The sequence below is a fragment of the Mustela nivalis genome, assembly GCF_964662115.1.
Source record: "Mustela nivalis genome assembly, chromosome: 17".
NCBI lineage: Eukaryota > Metazoa > Chordata > Mammalia > Carnivora > Mustelidae > Mustela > Mustela nivalis.
In genome coordinates this window covers 47,455,977-47,481,520 of record NC_139036.1, presented here as the reverse complement: position 1 = coordinate 47,481,520, position 25,544 = coordinate 47,455,977, and the positions used below count along the sequence as shown (strand labels likewise).

The 25,544-nt window shown below is 55.9% G+C and overlaps 2 protein-coding genes across 21 annotated transcripts in view; one reads left to right on the top strand and one right to left on the bottom strand.

Moving 5' to 3' along the window:
• The window catches only part of LOC309851357 (uncharacterized protein), a gene marked incomplete at its 5' end in the record, with an annotated part of 16,020 nt that extends 2,619 nt beyond the window's left edge, over positions 1 to 13,401 (bottom strand). For 2 of the 9 annotated variants that reach the window (XR_014304737.1, XR_014304738.1), the window contains one exon: positions 9,175 to 11,734. Coding sequence is in view for 1 of the 9 variants with exons in the window: in XM_082706578.1 (XP_082562704.1) it covers positions 7,333 to 7,639; positions 9,175 to 9,248; positions 11,417 to 11,556; positions 13,200 to 13,269 (591 nt within the window). Of the gene's footprint in view, positions 1 to 2,848; positions 11,735 to 13,132 lie in introns of those variants that run through there. The other 7 variants (XM_082706578.1, XR_014304732.1, XR_014304733.1 and 4 more) reach the window with 7 other exon arrangements.
• On the top strand, positions 12,539 to 25,544 carry CYB561 (cytochrome b561). Of its 12 annotated transcripts, none has more exons than XM_082706575.1 (7): positions 12,929 to 12,993; positions 13,935 to 14,071; positions 21,115 to 21,332; positions 22,295 to 22,393; positions 22,658 to 22,761; positions 23,144 to 23,301; positions 23,485 to 25,544. In XM_082706575.1, exons 3-7 carry the CDS (start codon positions 21,128 to 21,130, stop codon positions 23,675 to 23,677), a joined length of 759 nt encoding a protein of 252 aa, XP_082562701.1. In that variant the 5' UTR covers positions 12,929 to 12,993; positions 13,935 to 14,071; positions 21,115 to 21,127; the 3' UTR covers positions 23,678 to 25,544. The 12 variants fall into 12 exon arrangements, with proteins under 12 accessions (XP_082562693.1, XP_082562694.1, XP_082562701.1 ...); XM_082706574.1 differs by lacking the exon at positions 12,929 to 12,993 and adding an exon at positions 13,016 to 13,601 and having other exon boundaries at positions 13,903 to 14,071; XM_082706573.1 differs by lacking the exon at positions 12,929 to 12,993 and adding an exon at positions 13,409 to 13,601.

The following is a 25,544-nucleotide window of genomic DNA, read 5'->3' as shown; positions in this document are numbered from 1 at the left end:
GTACTTTAAGGCTCATCTACCCTAGCTTCCTCCAAATGGAACCCTAGACGCGCAGGGGTCCTTGAAGGTGCTCATGAGGGTCAGATGAGCACTTCCAACTGGAATCCTACATTTCCCTGATGTGCACCTGTTGCCAGGTTACTTACAGCACACCATTCTGTGCCTTTAGTGGACACAGAGCAGCTCAGTTGGATAACTCCAACAGTCTCCATCTGTTCACAAGCTTGCATGCTTTATTTCACTCTGTAAGTATTTACTGAGACCTTGTTAGAGCCAGGCACCTCTGCGTGCTGGGGTCGCAGCAGAGAGTGAGGCAGAGCCCAGCTGCCCATGTGTCGGTGGCAGGGAAATGACAACGCTATGTTGCAAAGCAAATGATGAGGCCGGGGTTGGGGTACAGAGAAGCAGACAGGCAGACATGCTGTCCAACCCAAGACTAAAGGGGGAAGAAAGACCCTGAAGGGACCCAAACAGCAGCCTGGACATCCGGGGAGGGGCTCCTGTGGGCCTGCAGGGACTGCGCCCCACCTCTAAGAAACAGCCAGCGAGAGGGCCTGTGTAGCTGGCGCCCAGGGAGCCGTGAAGAGCTGAGTGCACACAGGTGGCCAGAGGGTGGCTAAGCTTGTCCGCTGGAGGGGGGACCTGGTTATTGTGACATGAGAACCCAATGGAATTAGGGTATTGGAGGCAGCCTTCTGTTTTTAAAAAATGTTTTTAATGTAATATATATACAGTATAAATAATATAAATACGTGTGTAGGCATGATAGCTAATGTATGTTATGAAGCATAATAAAAGGAACACTATCAACTCCCTCTGCCTCATTATTCTCATCTAGCTGGGACCCGGCTTTCCCTTTCCCGTCTTCTGCTCCTCCATACACCCCTGACTAACTCCCCTAAATGTTGTGTTTATTACTCTCTTCATTTTTAAAGATTTATTTGAGAGAGAGAGAGAGAGAGAGAGCGAGAGCACCAGCCAAAGGGGCAGAGGGAGAGGGAGTCCCAGGCCGACTCTGCAGTGAGCACAGAGCTCCATGCCAGGACGCGATCCTGGACCCCAAGATCATGGCCTGAGCGGAAACCAAGAGTCCGTCACTCAACTGACTACGCACCATCCAGGCGCCCCAACTCTCTTCATTTTATTTATTTTTTTAAAAGATTTTATTTATTTATTTGACAGAGAGAGATCACAAGTAGGCAGAGAGGCAGGCAGAGAGAGAGAGAAGCAGACTCCCTGTGGAGCAGAGAGCCCGATGCGGGGCCCGATTCCAGGACCCGGGGATCATGACCTGAGCTGAAGGCACTGAGCCACGCAGGCGCCCCTCTCTTCACTTTTAAAGAATAGTTTCAGTTCTTCGTATTTCTAAACATAACACTATTTCACTTTGTTTGTTTAAGAATTTTGTGAAAACAGGGTCACCTAGGAATGTACCTAAGAGAAATGAAGATACATGGTCGTGCAAAGACTTGTGTGCAAAGCACTGTTAGTCAAAGCAGCCAAAAAGTGCAAACAAGCCAGATGTCCGCCAGTTTGAGGCTTGCTTTTTCTCTCACAGTGATGTTTCTGAGACTTACTTGGTGCTGTTACTTAAAGTTATAGTTCATTTATTTTCCCAACTGTGTGACAGCCCATCACCCAGATGATACCACAATTTATTCCTGCAGTCTCTAATTCTGTCACTGGACATGTGAGTTACCGCTTGTTTTTTTGCTATTGCAAAACAGTGTGCCTTAACACGCTCGGACATGTCTCCTCGGTAAACATAACCGGCAGGGATGTTGAATTGAATAATAAAATATCAGGACTTGTAGATTGCATGTCTTTTTTTTTTTTTTCACTTCATTTTTCAGAAATTCATTTTTATTGTAATTTACAAAAGGACTGCTTCCCCAACATATTGAAAAGTAAAATAAAATAAAAACTGGTCCTCATTGAGAAATATTGCTCTGGGGAATATACTGGGAGTAAAATTGCTGAGTCAAGGGTATGCAGATGTTCAAAGACATGCAAAAGTTCAAGGGTGTCCAAATGTCAAACTGCTTTCTAAAATACGTATACTGGGGGCGCCTGGCTGGCTCAGTCGGCAGAAAGTGGGGCTCTTGATCTCAGGGTCGTGGGTTCCCACGTTGGGCGTGGAACCTACTTAAAATAAAAATAAAAAAGACAAAACAAAACAAAATACTCCTACTGATCTGCACTCCCACCAGCCATGGGTGAGAACTCCTGTGCCGTTCCCCATCTTCACCAACACTTATTCTTGTCCAGTTTTTAAGTTTGTACCAATTCTGTGCGCAGGACACGTTTTCCGTCCCTTGCCGCTGCTGCAGCTGGATTACCTTCTCAGTGTCTAGGGAGCGTTTGTGCTTCCTCTTCTGTGCTGCTCCTGTTTGTTTCCTTTGCCCATGATTTCCTTCTTCTTCTTGACTCACACAGTTCTTCAAATATCCTGGCTAATAGTCCTTTGTCATTTCAGTGTGCTGCAGACAGAATTCCCAGCTCGTGACTTGTTTGCATTTCCTTGGGGTGTCTCAATCATAGAAGGTCTTGCTTTTAAAGTTGTTGGCTTTTATCTTTGGGGGGGGGGCTTCTCTTCACTCCCTGTAGCTCTTGCCCCCTGGAGATCATGGCCAAAGCCCCGACGACTGACAGATAGGTTCCAGAGCAGAGCACGGACAGCCCCTTTGAATCTGTACCCTCCCCCTCCTCCCCCAGCCTCACTGCATACTCAGGTGTTTACTCTGGAACTTTCCTCCCCACCCGAGTCTTTCTCTGTCCCTTGGACCAGAACCCCAAGTTAAATCTCAGCTTTGGCACAGCTCCTTTAGAAAAACCAGTCCAGAGGTCTTTTATGTATTTATTTGTTCACTCACTAACCTATTTTTACACTTATTAAACCATGAATTCTTAGGCAACAGGTTCCAGCGGCTCAGGCTTCTGCGACCCGTTCTCCCCACATGTGGGTCTCTGGGCAGAGCAGGTTGGTGCTTCTGTGGAGCCCAGGTAACCTTCCCTTCAGCTTCTTTCTTGTTCTCATCATTTTCCTTCCCACGTTTCAGGAACTATCTTGGCTCTCGGAGCGCTTAATATGCTCAGGACGTACGTTAATTCTCTTGGCAAGAAACTTGCCCTTAACTTGTTTGTTTACAATGATGCCAACAGCATGCTGGGTAACACGGAGGGCTCTTCCAATTTTGCCATGGTAACATTTGTGGGGCAGTCCTTTTTGAACGGTGCCCATTCCCTTGATGTCGACAATTTCACCTTTCTTGAAGATTCGCATGTATGTGGCCAAAGGAGTGGCTGTGTTTTCTAAAAGGCAGGCCTAGAATGCACAGTGCTGCCTCTCTTCTTTCCCTTTGAGCCGGACATTTTGGCACCTTGTTGGAAGAGGGGATTCTGGCCGAAAGGCACACCTCTTCTTAGAAGCACTTCCAGCCCCCCCAGGCTAAATCACTTCTTCTAGTCAGTAGGCTTAGCCTGCCTAAGTGTCCGATGACTGACAGGAGACAGGTGTTTGGCTCTTAAAATGGGATACTTTTCCTTTGAATAAGTACAGCTTGTGAAATTGATTCAGTATTTCAAAACATGGGATTCCTTAACCAGGGAATGTTTGGGAGGAGAAAAATGGTTGGGAACTCTTACGAGTGATGCCTACACTGGCCTTGACACCTCTGAGTAATCTTTGACTCATAGCTGTCCTGTCTCCTATTGCCTAATTTTGCCAAGTCTTCATTAAACTTGACTCCCTGCTTTCCTCTCTTTCACTGGTTCCTCGGCACATCTCTCCCGAGACCACTGTGCCTATGCCAGAGATGGTCTCACCGACATCAACTACCCGGATGTTTAACAAGCAATTCCCAAAGATGTGAAGGCCCTTGAGCCCCCACTTGGGGTGTGCTTGGGGTGAAGGGGTAGGAGTTAATCCTATCAGGCCAGCTGTTGAAAGACACATTTTGAACAAAGGAAAGAGAAATTTATACTGCCCGGCACTAGGTTGTGAGTAGAGGCTGGAAAAGCAGGCTGAGGCTGCCAAAGCCGAGGTGGGTGGTCAGACTTCGTCCTAAGGAAGGCTTCGGCTTGGGCAGTACCCTGGCCACACGTATATTTTAGGGCCATCAGGGAAGATGCGATTAGCAAACCGAGAGGGCCTGGAGGTGGCGGGAGAAGGCAGTGGGCCAGGGTCCCCCAGAGTCTCAGGGAAGCGGTAGATTGAGGGATGTGCCAAGGGAGGTGGGACGGAAATGAGGCAGGAGCTGGCCGGTTGGAGGGGAAGGGTAGAGGAGTTGAGGGGGGTGACAATGCTTTGAAAGACATGTTCCTAGGAGAGGAACATTCTAGAAGCAGGTTTGAGTGGTGGGAGGGAAAGGAGATGAAGACTCGGTGTTGGAGGGTGCTGGTCCTTTGGGGTAAGGAGGTGGGTGACTAAGAAGCCAACCCTTCTCACCACCCCGCCACAGCTGCTATGGGGCCTCTGGTCCACTTGGCCTCCCCGGGGTCCTTTGTGCCTTTTCTCTGCGTGCCTTCTGCCTGTTGAGATGCTGCTGGACCCCAGAGAACATCCATCTCAGAGAACCTCCGGGTCGTGTCCCTCCTCCTCCCCAAGCCCACCATATTTTCCGTCTAAATCCCCGCTCAGTGAATGTGGAGAGGCACACGAGGGCTGCCTGCAGAGGACTGAGGAACATCTGAAGTCCTGTCCTAGACCCTTGTCCTTCCATAAAGCCGGCCTTGCATTTGCCCTGATCATACCTCCTTGTCCATTTCACCAACATGAATGGTCTGTCCTATGCTGTGGGTGCTGGAGATACAGGGGTGGACGTTAATATCAGGCCACATCCACTGATCCAGGCAACTAAGAGCTTTATATATCTTCATTCTTTTCAATCTCCTAGCAACCCTACGAGTTAGCTACCATCTGATTCCCATTTTACAGATGAGGAAACTGAGGCACAAAAAGGTTAATAAGGTGACTAAAGTCACCCAAGTGGGGGAGCCCAAATGCAAAGTCAGATAAACACCCCCACTGCGAGCCACTGCACTGTCCCCACCTGCTCTCTCCTCCAGAATGCTGTGTCCATTCACTGTCACGGGATATGTCAAATGCCCTCCTCCTTAGAGTCAGGAAGTTCTTATTTTTAATCCCAAATCTTAAACCCCCATCTCCTGGTTTTGCTCCTGGTGAGGTGATCTCTGCTGCAATCCATGCATGAATTTAGACGTGACACCTTCCTCTTCCTGGTTCTGTGTGGCTCCTCTCACCTCACCTGCTCACAGCAGCGCCCAGCCCCCCTCCCAGTCCCACTGCCACTATCCCCACCGATGGACCCTCATCATCTCTCACAGGCCCCACCTCTGCTCTCCTCCTCCGTGTCTCTCCCTGAAGGCCTTTCTCACGGGCAGCCTGGGAATGGACGCGTGTCCTAAAGCACAAACCTGAAAGCAGCATCTGGTGGCAAATCGCTCCCCTCGTCCTCTGAGGGATAAAATCCACACTCCTCAGTGTGAAGTCCAAAGTCCTCCCTGGTGTGGCCCCTGCCTCCTCCACAGCCCCAGTCCTGGCCCTCCCTCCTCATGTCCCTGTGTCAGTGCTCCTGGAGGCCCATCGCTGGAGACTCTGGCCGAGATAAAGTGTTCAAGAGTCAGCAAGAAAGGGAGCAAAACAAGAATAATCAGATATAAAAATCAATCAGCATGTATCAGCCAAGTGGCCAGTTGTCCTTTCTTGGTCACAATATCTTTTATCCCAAATATCCTTTCTTTCTTTCTTTTTTTCTTTTTGCAGTTAAAATATTACTTCTTTGATAAAATGGTGGCGTGAAAAAATGACGTATTTTTCTTTTAAATGTCTTACTTGGCAAAGTGAAAAGTGTTTGCGACTCCGGTCAGACTCCATCTTTTCCCTGATGACTCAGTGGTCTGCGGAAGCTGCCCCAGCGGCGTGTCAGGCAGACCCTGAGCTCTGGGTCTTTTGTGCCTCTCTCACTCCTTCTGCCTGGAATGTGCCCTCCTCCTGTTGGCTGGTCCTAGTCGTCCCTCCAGGCCTGCCCTGCCCTTTCTTTCCCAAAGCAAGGCATCAGCGTCCAGCATAGTGTTCAGTGAGTAAGGCCGCAGGCCCTGGCACATCTGTCTCCCCGCAGGCCTCCGGGTCGTAGAAACCGGCTGTGCTCATAGTCACACTTCCAGAGCCTGGTGCACCTGTGGCCATCCCACCACATGGCAGATTTGCTGAGACCCGGCCTGGAACAAGTCAGTTCCAACCCCCCTGCAGCAGGCATGGAGCTGGCGGTGGTGAGGGGCCATGGGGCTGCCCAGGCCTCCCTGGCTGCAGCGGGAGGGCTCTCTTGCTCCGAGGGCCCTGAAGAGGGCTCTGGAGCAACCCCTCCGCAGCCCCAGAGAGGTCCCGAGGGGAGTTCAGGGGCTTGGGGGCTCAGGCGTCTAACTGTCCCAAAGCATGACGGGGGCTGGGGCCGCGTGGGCCTTCCTGTGACTGTCTGTAGCTTGCACAGGGCTGCCAGAGGGGGCCGGGAAACTGGCCACACTCTGAGGGGCTGGAGATTATCATCTGCTTCCTGGCGGCCCAGGGAAGCTCAGGTCACACAGGAAGCCACAGAGGAGGGAAGGGAGAGCGCCCAGAGAGAGAAGCTGAGAAAGACAGGTGGACAGGAGTGAAGCCAGGCCAAGGCTGGCAGCAGAGACAGAGACCTGGGGGACCCACAGAGAAGTGGGGAGGGGCCACTGCATCCTGGAGCTGGAGGTTTGGCCAGCCTCCCGCTGGGCTGGAGGAGAGGCACCTGCCTGTTGGCTCTAACACAGACTCCATTGTGGGACCCAGGACACAGGAGGCAAATTCGCCTCGGGGTCCACCTTCCACCAGTCGATGTCCAGGGCCCTGGCAAAGTCCTCTGAATGCCTAGGACCCCTGAGGGCCCTCTAGTCCTGCTGTCAGCCCAGGCAGCACCCTGACTCTGCCTGGCCCCCTTACCTGTTCCCTGAGGGCTTCTAGATAAACTCCCTGAAGGCATCAAAGATGGGTCAGAAGAGGGACTCATAGGGAAGAAAATGACATGACATTTTTCATTACTTTGTAGTCATTTGTTTTAGGCAGAACCTCTTGAGAGGGCATTTTAAACAGCTGTCAGACAGAAAGTCCCATGTTGAAGAGGAGGTGGCAGTGGACTTCTGTGGTTAGACAGAAGCCAGCTCATGTCCCATACCCCCCCTACCCTGAGAGTGGTTGACCAACAAGGAGGAGGCAGAGGTGGAAAGAATGTGAGCTGAGACCCTCCTATCTTAGCAGACTTCCTCTGATGTCAGCTGGCAAGAAGGGCGCTAGGGTTTCTGGGGAGAAACCTCTTGGTGGAGGAACCTGCATGGGGCCTGGCTCTGCAGTGGCCTGACCAATCTAGGGGACAGCTGAGCACTGGGGACACCATGGGGGTGATAAGCAGAACGCTGGGCCACCACAGAGCTCAGGAGCTGGCTTGATGAAACAAGTCTGCCCCATGTGCCTGTGTACAACTGCCCGGGCAAGCAGGTGCAGCTGGCTCTTGATTTCATGGTGAAGTGAAGCCAGGACTGAACCCTCGGCCAAAACAAGCCCTGGGGGTGCTTGAATTTATCGAATGCAGAGTGGCCCCTGGAAAGGGAGAAACACGCAAGATAGATGAATGTGCTCCAAGTCCCATCAGTGTCACTGGCTGGGACTGCCCTTCCAGCTGTAAAGGGCTGTCACTTCACGGGGGAGAAAGGGATGTTGGGATGGATGACTTATTCAAGCCTCCAAGTAGTATCTTTGCCTTCCAAAGATACAGTCTTATGTTCTAGAACCTAAGAGTCAGCCCTTGGGCAACATTCGTGGGTCCCGAAGCTTTAGGGGGAGACTTTGAAGCAGCCCTACCCAGGAGGCCTGAGCTGCCAGAGAACGAGGCCCCAGTTCAGCCCTGCTCCAGAACTGGCCCCTCGGATCCGTGCTGGAGCCGGAGGCATGACAGGCTCACAGTATGTGACAATGCAAGAGACAAGGATCCATCCGAACTGGGGCCCAGCTGACAGGGGTGGGATTCTCCCTGGTTGTAGCACACTGGTTAGCATATCCCAGTGACTAGCTGGGAGGGATCCAAGGAGCATGGCTTCTCAGGTAAGGGAGATTCTGTGCTAAGGTCAAGGTGACTTCAAATCTAATCTGCTCTCAAGAAGGACCGGCGGCCTGATAGGAGCACTCAAGGTGGGTGGGGATGACCAAGGTCAGGAGAGTGTGAAGAACGGAGGTGGGAGGGGGAGCTGGGTTAAGTGAAACTCAGACTCAGGATGCGTATGCTGCTAACTTTGATGACCTTGGAAGAGTCGCCAGCCTTAGCGTACTCATCAGAGACAGTGTCTTTTAGGAGTGCCCCTTTTTTTCTGCTCTTCTGGTTTCAGCTGAGGTCTGACTTGGAGAGGGATGCCATAAAGCCACCCCTGGGGAATGATGCCTAAGCCTCTGCGGGCACCCTCTGGGCCATGGCTTGGGCCCCACTCACTTTTAGCTCAGCATGGTCACCACGCCCTTGCTGCGCTTCTGTCATGAGAAGGTTGGCCAAGAACCAGGGGGTATGGAGCTCGAGTTGGCGTAGCTCTCAGAGTCAAGATGAGAACGCAGAGCTGTCACAGGCTTTGAACAAAGTGCAAGAGTCCTAGCCCTGCAGTTTATAGCTGGCTTGCGGAGTTAATTAGGCGGCTGTCATTATCAGCAGGATCTCCTCTCCCTTCCCATATCCCTGCTGACAACAGGCAAGGCTCGGGCCACCCTTTACCCTAGGCCTCACACCTTTGCTCTCCACAATGAATGCCCCTAGCACGCCTTCAATGTTTGTTGACTGACCGACTGACTGATCTCCCCAAGGAGAAAAGCCAGAAGGTCGGGATGGAGGACACCACTGGGATACAAACCTCTTTGAGTTTTCTTCCTGGAGGAGAGAGCTGGCCCAGGGGAGTGAGGTCCTGGAGCTGGGCTCCAATGCCTCCTGTGCAGGCCATGCTGGACAAGGGGAGCTTGGCGGTGCCCTAGCAACTGTGATCCTCCATCCAGATTCCCCACTGTGTGAGGGATGTGCTCCGTAATCAGATACAACTACGGACCTGCAGACACCTCTTAGATGCCCCGGCAACTACTGCTAAGTCCCTTCAACATACCTCACATCTTCAACCTCTGCCCTCTGCGAGGGACCTGTTTGCATTCTTGCCACCTTCTGCATACAGCATCTCCTCTGCCGGGGGGAGAGGAGGGTTAGAGGGCAGGATGGGATGGAGCTGACCAGGCACATTCCTGCCTCAGGGCCTTTGCCCTTCCTCCCTCTTCCCTGTGCTGGACTTAACCTTCCCTCCATCTCCACAGGGCCTGCATCCCTCTCTCCTCAGAAAGCCTTCCTCCTGTGACACTCCAGCCCTTCTCCTGCTTAATCTTCTTTGTAACACTTGCTGTTACGCGCAACTAGGTTTCTGTGTGTGGGTGCACGCATACATGTCTGTGCGTGTGTGTCACTAGAAACACCCTGGGAGGTAGGAAAGCCCACCCCTTTCGTGGCCCCCCACCTTGCGCACTCAGGGCCCTCACAAACCCTCTTGCCCCAGGCTGGTCCTCACTGTTTATCTAACCCGGCCCGGTTCTCTCAGAGCAGGCAGAGGGAAAAGCTGGCCTGACTCCGCTGATTCTCATGGCTTCTCCAGCTAAATCAGTGTGTTTGTCTGAGTCTTGTCTTCCCAGACCGGACTAGCTTTGCCATCAGCCTGGGACCCACAGCCTGTGACAGCCCTCAGCCCAGTGTCCCGGAATTCCAGAGGTCCCAGGTGACTGACTGTCTTCATCAGGAGCCAGCACCCCCCTTGCCCCCCCCACCCCGACCCCCTGCCACACCTTCCCCATCACTGCAGCTCCTGCTGCTCCTGCTGGGGCCCGTGCCCCCCCCAAAAACTGAAAGAGGGGGGTTTCTCCCTGAGGGATTCGTCTCATCTGCAGCTCATCAAAGTGGCTGGGTACTTTCAGAATAAGACTCGTATTCTTTTGGAGGAAGCTGGAACAAGATCCTCTGGGAGGGGGCCTGATGGGGCCACCCCACGCCCTGGGCGGCTCCTGCCTCCGCAGAGGGGCCAGAGTAAGCGTCTTTCAGTGATCTGCCATCCCAAGGCAAGGCTCAGCAACCCGCGCCTGCGCAGGCTTTGGGGCAAGCTTGTGGACTCTGGCGGTGGTGACCCGGGAGCCTGGAGGGTGTACCATGTTAGGCTATGCTCACCTTCCTGCACAATGCTCTAGCCGCTCTAGCTGTGTCTTCGGCTGGGATACTCCTGCCCTCTCCCCATGGTCCCTCTGCCAGCAGAACCCCTGCTTGTCCTGCAGCTCTCTGAGTCTATGTCAGGGTTCCAGAAGCCTTCCCTGACTCTCACATCTGGGTTGCCTTTCTATGAGCTGAGGCCTGAAAGAAAAGGGCTGTGCCTGTCGTGTCCACTGATACTGTCCCAGGGTCGCCCAGCACCTGGCACACAGAAGGGACTCGATAAATTGCCGCTGTAAAGCGTGAGTGAATTCCGTGTGTGCGTGTCTTACAGAGCCTTTGGTCTGGGGAACCCCGTCTCCCATGCCTTTCGCATTCTCTGTATCCCAAGGTAAAGGCCTCTGTCTACATCCCGCGCTGAAGAGGAATGTGCATGAGATGCACCTTGACCTGACTCTGAACAGGAGTGAACTGGGTGTTTCAGCCTGTTGGAGGTGTGGGAGCTCTGCGGGGCGGGGTGGGGGGTGGTTGGAATGGCTAGGAGGCTCCTCTCCTGTCCTTCCCACACAGGAGCGAGATAGGCTTGCCAGGTAATACAGGATATCCAGCTACATCTGAATACCAAATAAATGACAAATACATTTTCGGGGTATTACACATCAGTGGAGCACGATGATGCCAAAAACAATGCTAAATTAGAATTTAACTGGGAATCCTTCTTTCTCAGTCTGGGAACCCTAGTAAGGGTGAACAGCCTGGTTCCCCAGGGGCATCTGAGACCCTACTCATGAAGTACATTCTGCTCTCTCAGTTCCTCCTATTCGTTAAATAATGCTTTTGGCCAAAGAAGAGGGTGAGCGCCAGCTGTGGTTTCCCAGTGCTCTCACGAGCACAGTTAATGCAAAGTCCCTCCCTACAACTCAACCTCAGCCCCACTGGACTGGACGGTTAGGGAAGGCCTCTCTCAGGAGCTGATATGTGAAGGAATAAGCCAAGTGATAACCAGGGCATTCGGAAGGAGAGGCAGGAGTGAATTTGGTGAGTCTAGTGTGGCTTTATGAGTGTGGAAAGGGGGTGGGGGTTGTTGCATGGAAAATGCCCTGGACCACAATCTCCGTCCTCGAGAAGGTGCCTTGGTGCTGCTCCACTAGCTTGCTCTTACCTACCTCTCTGCCGCCAGCCGAGGGTGGAAGCTTCAGTAGCTTCTGCGGCAGAAGTCTCAGCAGTAGGCAGTGGCGGGAGAATGGGAGTGTTTGCCATCCTGGGTTGGGGGTTCTGGAGCTTGGTGGCCTTTTAGTGGGATCACCTGCTCTTTAAAATGGTTGAGTGGAGCCCTGAGTCCTTAGTGCTGAGTCTCTGTGTGGCCGGTCCTCAGGGAGGCACCTTACCTCCATCAGAGCACCACGGCTCTCCCCTCCCCACTGTAAGTTGGCAGGGTGTTCACTCCCTTCTGAGAGGAAAACGCTGCTGCCCAAGGCCATAGGACCATGGGGGCAGGTGGAAGAAGGACTCAGGGGCCCCATCCTGCCTCAGCAGGCGTCTCTCTCCCAGCTTTGGAAGGGGCTGAAAGCTCTACACAGGGAAGCTCGGAACTCAAATCACAGAGTTCCCAGCAGGCTCCGCTCCTGTGCCACCCTGCCCACTCCAGTCCTCCTCCTCTAGGCCCAAATATACAGGCCAAACAATGGGAAATGGCTCAGTTCCACATTTAACACACAGAGCATTTGTTGCCTGCTGTTTGCCTGCTGGCACGCTAAGGGAGCTGTTTCTTAATTTAAAATGTCCATTAACTCCCTCCAACTGGAAAGCTACTCCAACAAATTTATGCGGTGGCAGGTTTAAGCTTGGTTACTCTGAGGGGTGGGCCCTGCTCTGTCTGCCCCCTTAGAAGATGTGCCCACGAGAGTGGGCACCCTTGGGTGTCTTGCCATGGGCTTGAGTATGTTCTCTCTGTAAGGGGGAATTAGATCCCCAAGCCCCCTTTGGCCAGGGTCCTTCAGGAGCCCTTGGCCACTGCCCATGGGAAGCCCACAGTGTGGGAGGTAGGGGGGAGGGGGAGGGACACGCTGGGGGAGGGGTGTTTCTTTTACAACTCCAGGGGAGGAAACCCCATTTCCCTCCTACCCTCGGGCTCTTGGTGAGTCTTGCCAGGCAACTGACAGGAAAGAACCTTTTGTTCTGAGCTTGTGAGAAGTCTGAGCTGGACTTGTTATCTACCCACAGCATTTCCTGGATAGGGGGCTGCGGGAGGGGCTGGCCCCCAGCCTTGGCCTTGGCATCCTTCTCTCAGCTGTTAGGACAGGGGAGGCTGCCGCTGGCAAGATCTAGGCCTTCAGGAGGGCTGGTGAGAACTGGTATCTATCCTTAGGTTGGTTTGTCTGGAGGGTGGGTAGTCAGTCTCAGACAAAGTCCCTTAAGGAAGGAGTGCGAAAAAAAGCCACCGTGTGTGTGTGTGTGTGTGTGTGTGTGTGTGTGTGTGTGTTGGGGAAGGGATGAGTCCAGCCTTGCCCACCAGTGACATCTCCCTCCGGGCCAGGAGGGAGGGGTGTGTCCCCCAGGGCTGCGGGAGCGTCAGCGTGGGCCCAGGCCCGGGCCGTGTCTGACACCTAGTGGCCACCTGAGCCGGGGCGGGGCGAGGGGAAGGGGGAAGAAGGTGGGAGGGAAGAGGAGGGAGGGCGTGGAGGGAATCAGGAAGCGCGGAGCCCACGCCCGGGAGCAGGCCCGGCGACAGCTCTTCCGGCCGGTAGCCCCTCCCCACGGCGCCCGGGCCTGTCCCCGTGCCCGTCCTGGGTCCCGGTCCCGGTCCCCGTCCCGCAGCCCATCCCCCCGAGCAGCGCCCGCGGCCTCCGCGTCAGACCTGGGCGGGAGGCCCTCACACCCACCGGGTCGCAGACCTCCTTCCGCCCCTGAACGCGCCCCGGGTCGCGAGGCCCGGATTTCGAAGGTTACCCGAGCTCGGGTCCAGAAGGCCGGGGTCGCGGTGGCCGCGGCTGTCGCCCCTCAGCGCGCCGCGCCGCATCTCCCTTTGCGCGGCGTCAAGGTCTGGCCCCGGGATCCGGCGGGGGCCGGTCCCGAGAGCGGGGCACTAGTGGGCGCCGGGCCCTGCCCCGCGTGCCGGGACGCGCGGGGGCACTTCCGGCGCCCCCTGCCCCCAGTAACCCGCGCCGCACCTCCCACCTCGCGCCGCACCCGTGGCCACCGCCCTGTCGTCATGGCGACGCCGTAGCTCTGCGCGGGGCGCGGCGGGCGGAACCGGCCGAGCGGCAGGGGCGCGGCGCGGGGAGCTCGCCTGCCCGTGCGCGGTGAGGCGCTGCACGGCGGGGACGAGCTCCGGGCCCGGCGCCCGGCCAGGTAGGCGGCCGGGGCGGGTGGGAGCGAGCCGAGCCCCCGCGCGGAGTCGGGGCGGGGGCCCAGGTGTGCCCGCAGCGGAACGCGCCCCCCACCTCGAGCCGCCGCGGGTCTTTCTCCAACCCCTCACCCGCCAGCACCCCGGGCCCTCGCCTCACCCGCTGCCGAACCCGCGGAGCAGGGCGGGGGATGAGAGAGCAGGCCGTGCGCCGGGCCTGGGCTGTCGGCCTCGGGCCCTGGGTCAGCCTCCGCGCCAGTCCGCGGAAGTTAGACCCGAGCGCCAGGTGACCTCACGTTTATCTAGGGGCTCACGCCTGATAGTTGGCCATATTCTAGAAACAACGTAGACGTGGATCAGCCAACATCTGCTACGACTGTTCTTTGGAAACCTGAAACCGAGACTGGCCGAACTGCTTTGCCAGTGGCGGGGCCTCCCTGAGCCTGCCTCTCTCCTCTTGCTGAGAAGTACCTAGGCAAGGAGTTCCTCATTTGGGAAACCCTGGCTCATGGGGTTGGCCCTGGTGGGCCCAGAGCTGCGGGCACAGAACGGAGCCGAGGGTGGGGGTCCGCTGCTGCCTTTGACGCCTGGGTTAAGACAGAGCCACCTCCCGTCTCCACCTGCTCTTACCCGCTGGACCCCCCCCCCCCACCCAAGCCTTTCTCCTTGAGGTTGCCCCTCCCCACTCATACAGTCTTTGAGGAGTCGCTAAGTCTCATTAAATGAAGCTCCATCTCAGGACTTCTGGATTCGATTCCTTTGTTTTCATAGCAAATGAAGAAAAGCCAAAGCTTTTGCCACCTTCTCACAGATCTCTTGATTTCTCTTGTGACATTGGATGTGAGGCAGAAGGTACGGAAAGAAAACTTGTAAATGCCAAGATGAGACCCACATAGAGAAAGGGTGCTGCAACCTGCCACCACCGTGGTCCACCCCCTATGCAGCAGAAGCCTGCCATACTGGGAGGGGGAACCACCTCTGCCTGCCCCACAACGTCCCAGCCCTGGCCGCTTTCCTTGTTCCAGTATGGGGTGGGGCAGCAGCACCAGGAGGCACTGGTGGAGGAATCGGCCCCAGATCCAGGGGTTTCTGCGCGGCGGGGCACCGGCCAGAGAGTAGACAGAATTGGCATCTGGATTTTTGAGAGGGGTAGTGCTGTCTGCTGCCTTCTGGCTCTCTTTGGCCCCAGACCTCTATGTCAACAACTTCTGATGTGTGACTCTTCCCAAGCTGCTATTAGGATCAGATTTATTCTTATTAGATTGTTATCTGAATGCCTACCATGTGGCAGGCACTTTGCTAGGCTCTCATATATAGTTATCCCTCTTAATTTTTGCTAGGCCAGTGAGTAGGAAGGTGGGACCCGATGTCCCCTATCTCGCCGTTGAGGAAGCAGGTCTAGAGAGGGGACTTGGTTTGTGCAGGAGCACATAAACAGTAGGACTGGCTTTAAAATCACGTGTGTTTGACCAGAGCTGCATTCATGGGTCCCAGGCACTTTTGCCTTGGTGGGACCCTTCTTCCACCAAAAATAATAACAATTAAAAATAAACCAACCCTATATTTTACAACTGTGTTGGTATAAAGCAGATATAATCCAGGCTGGATTAAACATTAAAGCATTTTCTTCAACACTGAATTTGGTTTTCCTCCTGAGATAGCAGAAATCTTAACAGTTTTTGTGGGACCCTACAAATATTGGGAACCCTGGGCCCAAGCCCACTGTACCTAATGGAGAACCAGGCTCAGTGTTTGACTTCAAGCTTTGCTTTCTTCCCGCAGGCTACTTGGGGCCCTGGCTGACACCTCAACCTTCATTTTGCCTTCTATTCCATCACTTTCTAGGATATTCTCAGGCGATTGAGTTGTCCCCTCTTCCCGACCCTCACCCATCAAGAAAAGCTCTAACTTCTGTCCCCAGTATAATCTTCTCTAACCCAATTTTAAAACCCCGCTGTGGACAAGGAGGGCTGTGGCCAGGCCAGGCTGCCTGCTTCCAGGCTCTAGGACAGGCGCAGTGTCTGGTCCCCATAATGAGATTAGGCCTGGTGGCCTTTAAATGAAACTGTGGACACAGGGAGAGAGAGTGATTCTGAGCACAGTCAAGCCCTGCGGGTAGCTCCTGTGCCTGTTTGATTGCATTAAGTGGATCCGGCCTGCAAGTGTGTGTGGGAGGGGTGGCGTGGGGTGGGGGTGGTGTGTGACTGTCTCAGCCCAGGGTTCCAGAAGCTGCCAAAACTGTCACCCCCATCCTGTGCTCTGATAGAAAAGAGAGTGGCCGTGGAAAGGGCTGTAAGAGCCTCCTCTGCTTTTAAGACTCCGGTCTGTCCGGCAGAGGAGAGCTTTGGGGTGGAGAATGGCAGCTTCCAGGCCCTTGGTGCTGCTGCTTCTGCTCCGGGAACAAAGGCCCAGGAACCACCAGCATTCTGGGGTGGAGCAGGGGGGCAGCCCGATTGGGAAGGGAGAGAGAGTGCTGTCACTGTTTGGATTAGGAACCGAAGGCACATGATTCAAAGGCAACTGCTTACTAGGGAGTGACTTGCGGCTGATTTCCAAGTTCAACTGATTTCCAAGTTTGCACATGCAAGATGTGTTTGTGGGTGGGTCAGTTTTCAACCGGAGTTCATGAAATGTGTTCTCTCTCCAGCATTGGAAGCAGGCCCTCCTTGGCCAAAGATGGGTTGTCCGTGATGTTGAACCAAATAAGCTGTTTTTGAAGGAATTGTTCAGGTCATGTGCTGTGAAGGCACAGAACCAGTCACTGCTTTGTCGTTTTTGTGAATCTGGATTTTTCACCCATGGAGCTTACTGACTGTGAGACCACCTGGAGGCAGGACACAGGCCTGCCTGAGGCAGGATGGTCTTGCTTGGTCTGAGTTTTCTTGCATCCCTCATGCTTGGACTTAAATCACCTTCACACTGAAAGGAAGAGTGGAGGAGACAGCTTGGGCTTTCGTAGTTCCAAAGGTCATTCTTTATTGATGGTTTCCTCTTGGACGCCTCATCACCCAGATGCCAAGTTCCCTGCACAGATGGGGCAGGGGAGCTGCCTTTGGAGCAGCTGATGTGAAAATCTCATGGATCGGCTGGTTTGCCCTCCTGCCAGCCCTTCGCTCTTAACTGCCTGTTCCCATCCTGCCTCCTTCTCTCCCAGGAGAGCCCGCAGGGGACACCAGTGCTAGATGCGGTGATGGGCCTCCCTTAGGAGCCTGGTTTCCTGAGAGGTGAGGGACCCAGGAGGACTGGCGTGGGACAGACAGAGTCTCCTTGCTGCGGTGGTTCAGGGTGACTTCTTTGGCAAGCGCGCGTTCTGATCTTTGATTGCTTTCAGATCCACCCTCCATGCTGGGCAAAGCCACGCCTCTGCCGGATGACCAGCTGCTGGGGCGAGTCACCTCCCTGCGTTAAAGCAGGTGGATAGTGGCAAGTGCCCATGGAGGCCTGAGTTGAGCTTGCAGCCTGAATTCTTACCACCCTTTACTAAAAAATGCCACATCTGCTTAGCAGCTCGTCTGCAAGCTTCTCGAAGGCAGGGATCACGTCTTACCTGTATAGCTCCATCATCTGGTAGTCCCGCCAGCATACAGCAGGTGCTCAGTGAACAAATGCGTTGAGTATTCGCGGCTGATAATTTGGGGCATGTCATGTATCCTCTTTGAGTCCCAGTTTCCTCACCCATTAAAGTGGGACAACACTCCTGTTATCCTAGTGGTATTGCGGAGGTTAAGCAAGAGAAGGCTGAGCACAGAGGAGGGGGCTTGCAGTCCGCTGGGAGCCATCCTCCCGGCCACACAGGCAGGCCTCTCCACTCTGTGCTCTGCTCCAAACAGTATTAGGGTTCGGACTTCCTGGGGAATCCAGGATGGGACGTTACAGTGCAGAATGTTCAAGCCCCTCATTCGGTGGTTTCGGCTATTCCAAAGTGCTTTTCCTTTTCAGCACTACCAGCCACTTCTCCAGTTCTCAGTGGACAAAGACTGCGTGCCGTGCAAGTTAACTCAGTCCTGACACTGTTTACCTGGAGATCGGGTCAGAGCCCACAGGTTAAGGGCTCAGTCCCGCCAGACTGCTCCCCACTTTGGATGCCAGTCGCAAATCCAGGGTCGCTGGATTTGCTGTTGATGCAAAGTTCTCCTGGCCTTCTCCCCGGGTTCAAGTAATTTGCTAGAGCAGCTCACAAAACTCAGCGAAACATTTTACTTAGTAGATTTGTTTTAAAAGGCTATGACTCAGGAACTGCCAGATGGAAGAGGAACATTAGGGCAAGGTCCCGAAGGTCCTGAACGTAGGAGCTTCTATCCCTGGGGAACTAGGGTAGCCGTCCTCTGGGAAGCTCCTTTTGGATTTTACTGAGGCTTCATTACTTGGACAGGCTGGATTAGTTCATTGGCCATTGGTGATGGAACTCAAATCTCCAGCCCCTCTCCGCTCCCTAGAGGTTGAGAGGGTGGAACGGAAGGTTCCAGGCGTCAATCACGTGGTTGGTTTCCCTGGCAACCAGCCCTCGCCCACAGGTTATCTAAGGGCTCGTTAACAAGGCAGGTTTCTGGCGTGGTTGGGAAATTCCAAGGGTTTTCCTATATACTCCTTCTTCTAAGTCACAACCTCACAGCTCTGCAGAGACCCTCGCTTTGATTTCTACCTGTCTCAGTAGGAGGCTGGCTGGCCTGGCCACGGAGTAGCTCCGAGGTCTGGGAGCGACAGTTCCTTTGCTGCCCTGAGCTCCCACTGCTGTCGTGGGTCATTGAGCTGGGGCTGCGGAAGCTGTGACAGGTCTGCCAGCCGCAGAGCACGTTCCCTGTGTTCTTTCTCCTTCAGAGCTAATCAGGTTCTGACTGTGCCCCGGGCGTTCTGGGGATGAATCTAATAAAGGGGAGGAGGACTGAGAACAGGTGACCCCGGGACAGCAGCTGTTTGGTTGATCTTTCCTGTTCGAGTCAGTGCAAGGCAACAGATCCCGGAGTTGATCCAAGGAAGAGCGGGACTCCAGGCCTGCCTCGAGCGAGCTCCCTGGGCAGGTGAGCAGAGGGGTGCAGGCGAGCTTCCCGGGAGGCAGGCCACCACGGGGTAACTGAGCCCCCGGCCAGGGTTGGCGGTGCAGAGGACCCGCCAGAGATGAACGAAATGCCATGTTCAGGTTGTGGGCCGAGGGATGGGGGAAAGGGTGAATGGAGGAGGTGGGGGGGGTGGTGTGCGAGTGGCGGGGAGCAGGGAGTGAGGCCGGAAGTGTGAGGCAGAGGGTGGTAGGGGAAGCGAGAGTCTCCTCTGAGTGGATTTGGTAAGAAAACCCGGGGCACACATGGAAGCAGATTTGGGAGTTCAGATGGTGTCACAGAGGTGGCATTTCACCAGCAGGCAGGGACGCTGTTGGTGCGGGCTGGGGCGACAGGGGGGTGTAGAGATTGGAGCAGAAGCCCCACCCCGGCTGGGGTGGTGGCAAGGAAGATGGCCAGGAGGGAAGTGATGGCGGTGGGCTGGGGGGGAGCCCAGGGGAGATCCTCTAGCATTCGGTGGCCATGTCTGCAGGTGCACGGTCAGGAGCAGGCTTGGTTGTCACGGGCAGATGAGTTGACTTTGGACGTGCTGCGTTTGGAGTGTGTGTGGGTTGTCGGCAGAGGCGAATGGTGGGTGGCCAAAAATGGGGTTTGTATTTGGGGGAGAGCTCCTTCCATTTAGGAGTTACCTGTGTAGAGGTGACAGATACAGAGACAAGAGTTTCAGAAGCAGAGGGTTGTTGTCCACCAGGCCTTCTGGAAACAGGTGTTGCTACCTGCTGGGGGAGTGTGTTTGGAAGATGATTTGATAAAATGTCAAAAACCTCTGTTCTCCAGTGAGGAATTAATAAGACACATGTGCAAAGATGATCACATAGCATGGTTTATTTAGTGAAAAACTGGGAGCTAGCTAAATGTTGAACAACAGGTTCAACAGGTTGGTGAAAGCACGGAACAGCTGTATTCTGTAATCCTGTCACGTCATTGAAATGATGGCGTAAAGTAGATGGATTTTCTTTGACATGAAGAGATGAGTATGACCTACTATGAAGTTAAAACAGGTTAGAAATCAGTAGGATTCTGTTTCTATAAAATAATATATATATTTCTAGAAAAAAGTGATGTAAGGACACACATGAAAATGCTGATTACTGGTAATTTTTTCCTTTTTTTTGCTAATCTGTATTTTACTGAAAGAAGTGTATTAGTAACACTCCCCACTGCCACCGACTTTTTTCGATGGTGAAGTTGCCAATATTTGTCGGATATGGCAGAGAGAACTGGGGGGTAACCTCCCCAGTAGTCGTAGAAGACCAGGCTGGCTGGACACAAGTTCTTGTGCAGGACACGGTAGAGAAAGAGCACACGCTGGCTGTGAGCAGGGGACCATAAGCCTGTTAGGCATGTGTCTGCTGGGCTGTCTTTCTCTGGGATGTTTCCAGCAGTGCTAGGCGAGGCCAGGACTGGGGAGGGGGAGAGCACCTTTCTGTGGGCACAGGACAGACACCCCAGCAGCAAGGCAAGGCGGATGGAGGCTATCTTTGTTCGTGCCCAGGCTGCCTCTCCCTCCTGAGTGTCTGGGCCAGGGCTGGGCTCTGGGTCAGGAGAAGCAACTGATTCAGGGTGAAAAGCGGGCATGAGGCTGAATGCCGTCCTAACTGGTTGGGGGTTGGGGGGGCGGGGTAGGGAGGAGACTACCAGAGGGGTGGACTGGGCAGAGGAGCCAGGAAATGCGCTACACACACACACACACACACACCCGGAACTGCCATTTTCTCATCTGTAGCATGGGTCCAGTAACTCCCTGCTTACACAGGCCTCACACAGGCTCAGCAGGAGCGGAGTGACGTGTATGAAACACAGCAGAAGCCCTGAACGCGAGGTGCTGTTCCCTGTAGGGCTCACTTCTGGTGACTTTAGTTTTGGAGGCGTCAGGTGAGCGGGAGTGCAGATTGGCCTGCCCTGAGCAGGGCTGGTGGGGGGAAGAGGCAGCCGCAGGGGGAGCAGGCTGCTTGGCTGCTCCTGTTACCCACGTGTGTCAGGCGAAGCAGGGTCCGAGCACATCCCTGCTGTGGGAAGGGCAGGACTCCTCTTCATCTCGGGCGACAGGCTTGCACACTGGGGCGGGGGATGCACCCGATGTCCTTAGGACACACCCGGGGGACAAACAGTGAGGAACCCTGTTCCTTCGAGAGATTTCTTCACTTCTCTGTCCCTCGTCTGTGAAGCCCCCTGAGAACACCCGGGGCCTCGTGAAACGGAATGTAAAGCCAGGTGCAGGCTTTACACCTGCTCACACCCGAATTTGGGGGACCTTCACTTGCACCCTCATGGCCTCTCTCAGCCGGTGTCTGGTCTGTCTCCGGGGAAGTGGAGCACCTCTGCTGGTGCCCTAGAGACTTGGGGTGGCCGGCTTCAGCACAGGGGCCTGCGGGATGGGGGAAGGGGGTGTGGGGCGTTGGGCTCGGCCTTGGGAGGCCGGGGTGTGGCGTGTGGTACTCTGAGCTGTCTGTCTCTCCTCCAGCAGCGGCCGCAGCATGGACAGTCGGGCCGGCCTGGCAGCCACGCCCGGAGCGCTGCCTTACTACGTGGCTTTCTCCCAGCTGCTGGGCCTGACTGTGGTGGCCATGACGGGGGCTTGGCTCGGTCTGTACCGGGGCGGCATCGCCTGGGAGGGCGCCCTGCAGTTTAACGTGCACCCGCTCTCCATGGTCATAGGCCTGATCTTCCTGCAAGGAGACGGTGAGTCCCGCCTGTGCGCCCGGAGCCACTCCTGAGAGAGGCTGTTTGTACAAACACTCTTGTCCTGAGGTTGTTCCACAAAAGACAGGAAGGAAGCTGGCTTGGATCCTGGGGACACCAGGCATCCAAATCCAGGCCTGAGGTGTGGGGGTGTCAACTCCTTTCCTAATTGTCCTGGTCTTTCCACAGGAGCATCTAGTGGTGTGTGTGTTGCTTAGAGGAGGAAGCCTAGGGTTTGGGCTGTGAGCTGAGGCCAGCTTCTGTGGGGACGGTTTGATATCGGGAGAAAGAGGGTGGATTTGTGTGTGTGTGTGTGTGTGTGTGTGTCGGGAGTAGGTGTTGGACTTGGCAGAGCTGAAGTTCCTTTCTGAAGGAGTGAGGCTGTGCTTGGCCCCCACTTGCTTCTGTGGCCTCCTCCTCTGCTAAGGAGAAGTCTGGATCTGTTTGACCCATTCTTCCTAGAGGTGGTCCCGGCGACAGCCACTCCTCCAGCAGCAGCCGCTCCGCAGAGGCATTCTCTGTGCCGCCTGGGTCTGTCTGGCTCAGCGCAGTGACGGGGTGGGGAGTTAGCTTCGGACCTGGGGGCTCCCTGTCTCCCTGTCTAGGGAGCCTGCTTGGTAAAGGTAGTGAGTGTCTGCTCAGGCTTCCATCCTGGACTATTCATCAGAGCTAAGAGGTGAACGCAGAAGCTTGGTGACACCTTGGCATCACTGTGTGATCACCTTGACCACATAGCCTGGAGTACACAGCACACTTGACAAGGAAGGGATGGTGGCAGGGGTGCTAGGGGACACACATCCGGGGACCCCTGCTGGGCCCCACGGAGCCTTGTTTTCTCGCCCCTGGCTGTGGCTGGAGGACCTTGACAAGCCCTTCATTCTGATGGCCTCCCCCAGCCAAGGGGTGTCTCCTTGGTGCTGGTGGCAGGCCGGCCTCACGGTCCCTTTCTCGCTCCCCATAAGCCTTGCTGGTTTACCGGGTCTTCAGGAATGAGACCAAACGCACAACCAAGGTCCTGCACGGGCTGCTGCACGTCTTCGCGCTCGTCATCGCCCTGGTGGGTGAGTTCTTTGGCACAGGCGCCCCCTCTCCCCGCCTCTGCTTCGGACTTGGGGAAGTAGCTGCTTGATCCGTCTGTCTCCACTCCAGTTCTGTTACGGTCCCCTCCCCAGCCCTCCGCCCCCGTCCGGGCATCCCCGGCTGGGACACTGGGTGCTGGCAGCCACCGAGCTGGGACCAGATCCCAGAAGTGCCAGCGAGTCGGGTTTCCCTTGGGTCACCTCCCCGGCAGCCCTGTCCTCACGCGGCCCCTCTCTCCGGCCCAGGCGTGGTGGCCGTGTTCGACTACCACCGGAAGAAGGGCTACGCGGACCTGTACAGCCTGCACAGCTGGTGTGGCCTCCTCGTGTTGGTTCTCTACTTCGTGCAGGTGAGGCTTCAGCCCACGGCGATGGGGGCTGGGGCGGGGGCGGAGGGAGGGGGTGACCACACGGGTGTCCCATCAGGGCCCACTTCCAGGCCGTGTGCCTGAAAGTGAAAGAGGTGCTGCCTGGGGACTCTGAAATGGGTGCAAAAGCCAGGATTTCCCAGGCGAGGGTGCCTCAGAGCACGTCTGTGTGGCCAAGGCCTGGGACGCCATGGCCAGGACCTCCGCCGCCCCGGCGATTTGTGGGGCCGCACCCAGGCTCTCTAGGGTGGAGGGAGCCCGGCGGGTGGGCGCAGGGCTCCTGCTTCCTTGCCTGTCGGCGTGTCCTGGGCTCCGTCAGACGGATGGCCAGCTCGGTGTCTGGCAGCCCCCCCTTTCCTTGCAGTGGCTCGTGGGCTTGAGCTTCTTCCTGTTCCCCGGAGCTTCGTTTTCCCTGCGGAGCCGCTACCGCCCACAGCACGTCTTCTTCGGCGCCGCCATCTTCCTCCTGTCCGTGGGCACCGCCCTGCTGGGCCTGAAGGAGGCGCTGCTGTTCAAACTTGGGTGAGGGTCCTCCCCTCTGCTTTCCCCCGGCTTAGCGAAGGTTTTCCGGGGGGCGGGGGCGGGGGACACGGGCGGGGCTGGGGAGGGGACACCAGGCCATCTTTCTGCTGTTTCTGGGTGCGGAGGGCATTTGGCCCGACCGTGACCCCTTGGGGGGCTTCTCCCTCCCGCCTCACCCCGCAGGGCCAAGTACAGCACGTTTGAGGCTGAGGGTGTCCTGGCCAACGTGCTGGGCTTGCTGCTGGTCGGCTTCGGGGTGACCGTGCTCTACATCTTGACTCGCTCTGACTGGAAGCGGCCACCCCAGGCGGAGGAACAGGCCCTCTCCATGGACTTCAAGACGCTGACAGAAGGCGACAGCCCCGGCTCCCAGTGACGGCCTGTCCTTGTCCCGCGCGGAGGGCCTGGCTGTGGCTGGCCGCTGCAGCTCGGGGTGGGGGCGTTGGGTAGGCGACTTTCCCACGCTCTGTCGCGGCTCTGCTGGCTGGGTGGCTCCCGGGGAGGGCTGGCCAGCGCAGCGGGCGCGCGGGCGCAGCGCCCCATTGTGGGCTGTAGGGCTTGGCTTCCTCTGCTTTCCCTCCTTGTTGTTGCTTTAGAGTCCGTTAGTCACGCACAGACCCCGGCCCTGTTGTCACCGTCACCCCCTCCACTCAAGCCGCTTCGGGCAGGGTTTTGGGTGGTCAGTCCGGGCTACAGAAGCACAGATCCTTCAAGAAGACGCAGGGTGGCTCTCCTCTTGAGGAGCGGATGCTGGGCCGAGTCCAGGGGCTGCCAAGAGCACAAAGCTGTGGGAGAAACTGGGCCTTAGTGACAGGCCTGGCAAGGCCAAGGCTTGCTTTGTGTAACGCTGAATTCAGACCAGAGTCCCGTCCGTCTGAATGACACGTGGTGAGAATGGCCCCGACTTTGGCAGCGGAGCAGGTGATATTATGTATAAACTATGCTGGTGTCCAGAGCAAGAGTCCCCTGGAGAGGGGAGGGGCGCGTCCCTGGGAAGCTGTGGAGATGTGGCTTCGGCCCAGCTGCACTCTCGGCTGCTTTCTCTCCAGGCCTCGGCCTCAGGACGGCTCTGCCGGGAGAGGGCAGGGGCCCAGGCTGGAGACAAACTGTCCTTGGCGGCTGAGGGCCACCGAGAGAGGAGGCTGAGATGGCCCCCGGGCAGGCGCGCTGGGCTGCTGGCGCTGGGGCTCTGCTCCGCGGGGCTGGGGCCTGCTGGCCGCCACCAGGCTCCCCGCCCTCAGCAGCCGGTTTAGGCACTGCTCTCGCTCTGACCTCAGCCCCGGGGCTTCTATCTTTTTTTTTTTTTTTTTTTAAGCAGAAAGCTGCTGCTGCTGCTGCTGCCCTGTTCCCAGGGAAGGCAGGGCCACCCGCTCCTGTGGGGAGGAAAGCACCCTTCTAGAACCCCGCTGCGCCCCTCTCTGCGGGCAGTCGGGGCTGAGCGGCCCTGGAGCGTGCTCCCAGCTGCCTGACGTGCTCTGTGCCACCGAGTCACTCTTTGGCTTCAGCCTAGAAGGAACATGATTAGAGCATTGACCTTGTGCTTCTTGGACTCGGTGAATGCTCTCTCCTTGTTTTCCTCCTGTTCTGGGCTTTGAGGAGCATGACACAGTTTGAGACAGACACCGGTTACGTAAATGAAGAAATGCAAAGAACTTTCCAAACCTGACCGCTGTTCCTTCGATGGTTGCCTTTTTCTTACCCCAGCGCTGCCTTCGAGAGAGGGGCCAGCCTCCTCTCATGCTCCAGTTGCGAACACTCCATTCTGGCCTTGAGCCCTGCCTCCAGCGATGCCACTTCAGCGAGCAGGTGGCTGTGGTCCCGAGCCTTCCCCAGCAGGGTGGCCCAGTCCCCTCCGAACCCCCTTCTCTGCTGCAGCTGGCCCGGCTGGCCGGGGTGTTCGCCGGTGACACGGTGCGCTCTGCCCGCACCAGGGCCCTGTCTGTTCTCCCCCCGCCTGGCACGCGCCGTAGAGCCAGACATTGTCACGTGGAGAAATGCCCCCTCGGACAAACCCAAGTGCAATTGTGACTCTCCCTTGCCAGGATGCCCCAGAGAGAGACGGAACCTTAGATTTCTGGTAAAAACCTGTAAACTGGTCTGTTGGCCTTAGTGTCTGTTGGATGATTCTGGAGGCCTCCTGAAAGCACCCCACCTGGTTTATTTCACTTTGCCTGTGGCCAGTCTTCTTTGAAGTGCAGTGTAGCGTCGGTGCAACGGACGATTCAATAAATGTCTATAGCAGA

What these genes read in the sequence shown, in the direction of transcription:
- CYB561 (XM_082706570.1), top strand. Translation starts at nt 20,443, where the DNA reads ATGAAACACAGCAGAAGCCCTGAACGCGAGGTGCTGTTCCCTGTAGGG. An exon ending in GATCTTCCTGCAAGGAGACG is followed by an intron (nt 21,333 to 22,294) that starts GTGAGTCCCGCC and finishes GCTCCCCATAAG; the next exon opens with CCTTGCTGGTTTACCGGGTC. An exon ending in TGGTTCTCTACTTCGTGCAG is followed by an intron (nt 22,762 to 23,143) that starts GTGAGGCTTCAG and finishes CTTTCCTTGCAG; the next exon opens with TGGCTCGTGGGCTTGAGCTT.